This window comes from Schistocerca cancellata, chromosome 4 (genome assembly GCF_023864275.1).
Source record: "Schistocerca cancellata isolate TAMUIC-IGC-003103 chromosome 4, iqSchCanc2.1, whole genome shotgun sequence".
NCBI lineage: Eukaryota > Metazoa > Arthropoda > Insecta > Orthoptera > Acrididae > Schistocerca > Schistocerca cancellata.
Window position 1 is genome coordinate 296517187 of NC_064629.1, and position 3616 is coordinate 296520802.

At 40.8% G+C, this 3616-nt stretch overlaps 1 protein-coding gene across 1 annotated transcript; it reads right to left on the minus strand.

Annotated features, from left to right (window-relative positions):
• Positions 1–1731: 1731 nt before the first annotated feature.
• On the minus strand, positions 1732–2076 carry LOC126184176 (uncharacterized). The gene has a single exon (XM_049926544.1). The coding sequence runs from the start codon at positions 2074–2076 to the stop codon at positions 1732–1734; it is 345 nt and encodes a 114-aa protein (XP_049782501.1).
• Between the last annotated feature and the right edge of the window lie 1540 nt (positions 2077–3616).

A 3616-nucleotide genomic window follows, 5' to 3' on the forward strand; every position in this document is an offset into this window, starting at 1 on the left:
TGTGGTGAGACAGTCACTGTTCCTGAAATCCATCATCCATGGCCTGTGACCTGCTGAGAAGCACCGCAGTCCTGCCTTTAGGCTGACTGATGAGACTAGATCCGATGGGCATGGCTTGCACATTAGTGGGAAACAATGGGCTTCAGATTGGTAGAACCAATACATTAGGAATACATGTAGAAATGGCCTATGGTTTTGGCCTGTCATGGATGTCCACTCACTCATGTGGCCAGCTATTCACAGGCCACACCATGGTGACGAAATGAAACCATGCTGGTCAATCCATGCAACAGATAACTTGTTCAAATTCTCTGAGAGGATAGGTAGCAACTCACCATAAAGATGATTGCTCAGCTGCAGACAGATACATAGAAAAGATGATCACACTCTTACAATTAAATTTTCGGCCATAGCCTTTGTCAGAAAGTGAGAGGATACACATGTTCACACAGTCACAACTCATGTACACATGATTGACATCTCTGCCCACTGCATCAACTATCTCTGAGAATCATATCTAAACAAACCACTCCTCACGCCTCCCTGTCTCTCATCAGCAGCTGCTAGGCTAGTGGCAAGAAGATATGGCAGCATTGACTGTAAGCTGAGGGGAATGATAGCAAGGGGAGAAGCACTAAAAATGAGGGAGAAGGGAAGCAGTACCTGTACTCAGCTGTTCCCAGCCAGCGACAATGCATGACATCTCGGTAAACAAACCAATTCATCCACTGAAATGAAATCAAGATTTTTCCAGTGCCTGCAGTGCAAGTCGATGAAGTGGCATCAAATAGAAAGAATTCCACCCAGCAAACGGTCTACTGAATGAGAGGCCCTACTCCCATGACATTTATATTTAAGACTGTCTTAGAAATATTTGATGAAGTTCCTATTTGATGTTTATAACAGCTCAATTTTCCTTGGATTATCATCTTGCTGTGATCTCTCTTCTTTTGTCTGTGCATTTCACAGTCTGCTTGACTATTACATTTCCTATATCTTTTATTGTAATACTTTAAACCTGCTCTGGCATTATTGATATCTCTGGTGATCTATTTCTTCAGGTGTCTAACATTTATCTTTCTATTGACCTTTGAACAAGCTATGTGTATGTGGTGAATTAAGGTTGAAATGAAAGTTTTCCAGCTTTCTTCCATATCACTGCTATACAGAGCCTTCCAGACCTGGCATTTGTCAGCCTACACTCTACAACTACATTTCCAGTTTCAGTTTTCTTATTCTGTAGCCTGTTGTCACACAAGCAGGCACACAATGTAAAATTTACAACATGGTCATTTGTCAGTAAAAACAAACTTGTCTTAAACAAACTATTATATTTATTGAAGAAAGCAGTTCATATTTACTATCTTCCACATTTATAACAAAAGCTTTTCCTCTTTTAGTTCTTTAAATAACAATTTTGCCAGTCTTTCTGACATACGTTCACTTTCATAACACCTTTCACAGACAATTTCTTTGTGAATTAATTGTGACAATGTCCAGAAAAATGAAAAAGTAGCCAATGGCCATCTCCTTGTAATTCTTGAAATGGAGTATCAGGCACACATTTTAGCTACAATGTCAACTCCACCTTTTGTCATGTTGAACTCAATTATGATTTCAGATTTACGTGTTTCTTCTTTCACTGCCACCATGTCATGAACAGTAGGCAAAAGTATGATAGCACAGTTTTTACAAGGAACATAGGAAACTGAGGTCTTTTCCTACTGAAATTCAAACATTGCACTTCCAATTTCTTCGTCTGTTCTTCATCATTGTACCAATGCAAATGATAGTCTTCTGCAGCAAATATTCAGAAAGGAGGCAGCTTGTGTAGCAACTGCCACTTGTAAGGTTCCTCATCCTCAGGAGCATAAGATACCCAATATTGTCTTTAGGATGCATGCCGCAATAAACCTCCAGATTACTGCAATGAAATGTTTTTGCAGCACACAGAGCAAATATTTTTGTCCCATATTTAGCTTGTTTGCTTGCAACATACTGAATCCATCTACAGCAGTCTCCGTAGGGGTGAAGCATTTCATCTTTCATGGTGAATTCACCAGGCTGTAAGGACATTGACGGTTAGCAGCAAAAGGATCCAATAATGTACAAATTGCAACAAACTTATTAGTCTTTCTCCTGTCATTCCTCATTTACATATCAACAAACTGCATACAGCTTAGAAAAAATAGAAACCTATTGTAAGTCATTGCAGTCCTAAGCAATAGCATTCCTGTTCTGTCAGCTGCACAGAGTTCCAGTACAATAGCAGTATGGCATTTTCTTATTCTTCTTCTTCTTTTTTTTTTATTAAAAAAAAATACGAACATAGCCATTATTTTCTCACTTTATTACTTTTTTGTGCAAGAATTGATGTGTATCTTGCAGTTTATTTATATAGGTACATCTACATCCACATCTACGTCCATACTCCGCAAGCCACCTGACGGTGTGTGGCGGAGGGTACCTTCAGTACCTCTATCGGTTCTCTCTTCTATTCCAGTCTCGTATTGTTCGTGGAAAGAAGGATTGTCGGTATGCCTCTGTGTGGGCTCTAATCTCTCTGATTTTATCCTCATGGTCTCTTCGCGAGATACACGTATGAGGGAGCAATATACTGCTTGACTCTTCGGTGAAGGCATGTTCTCGAAACTTCAATAAAAGCCCGTACCGAGCTACTGAGCGTCTCTCCTGCAGAGTCTTCCACTGGAGTTTATCTATCATCTCCGTAATGCTTTCGCGATTACTAAATGATCCTGTAACGAAGCGCGCTGCCCTCCGTTGGATCTTCTCTGTCTCTTCTATCAACCCTATCTGGTACGGATCCCACACTGCTGAGCAGTATTCAAGCAGTGGGCGAACAAGCGTACTGTAACCTACTTCCTTTGTTTTCAGATTGCATTTCCTTAGGATTCTTCCAATGAATCTCAGTCTGGCATCTGCTTTACCGACGATCAACATTATATGATCATTCCATTTTAAATCACTCCTAATGCGTACTCCCAGATAATTTATGGTATTAACTGCTTCCAGTTGCTGACCTGCTATTTTGTAGCTAAATGATAAAGGATCTATCTTTCTGTATATTCGCAGCACATTACACTTGTCTACATTGAGATTCAATTGCCATTCCCTGCACCATGCGTCAATTCACTGCAGATCCTCCTGCATTTCAGTACAATTTTCCATTGTTACAACCTCTCGGTACACCACAGCATCATCTGCAAAAAGCCTCAGTGAACTTCCGATGTCATCCACCAGGTCATTTATGTATATTGTGAATAGCAACGGTCCTATGACACTCCCCTGCGGCACACCTGAAATCACTCTTACTTCGGAAGACTTCTCTCCATTGAGAATAACATGCTGCGTCCTGTTATCTAGGAACTCCTCAATCCAATCACACAATTGGTCTGATAGTCCATATGCTCTTACTTTGTTCATTAAACGACTGTGGGGAACCGTATCGAACGCCTTGCGGAAGTCAAGAAACACGGCATCTACCTGTGAACCCGTGTCTATGGCCCTCTGAGTCTCGTGGACGAATAGTGTGAGCTGGGTTTCACATGACCGTCTCTTTCGAAACCCATGCTGATTCCTACAGAGTAGATTTCTA

Coding starts and splice junctions, on each gene's coding strand:
- LOC126184176 (XM_049926544.1), bottom strand. CDS start 2,076: ATGTCCTTACAGCCTGGTGAATTCACCATGAAAGATGAAATGCTTCAC.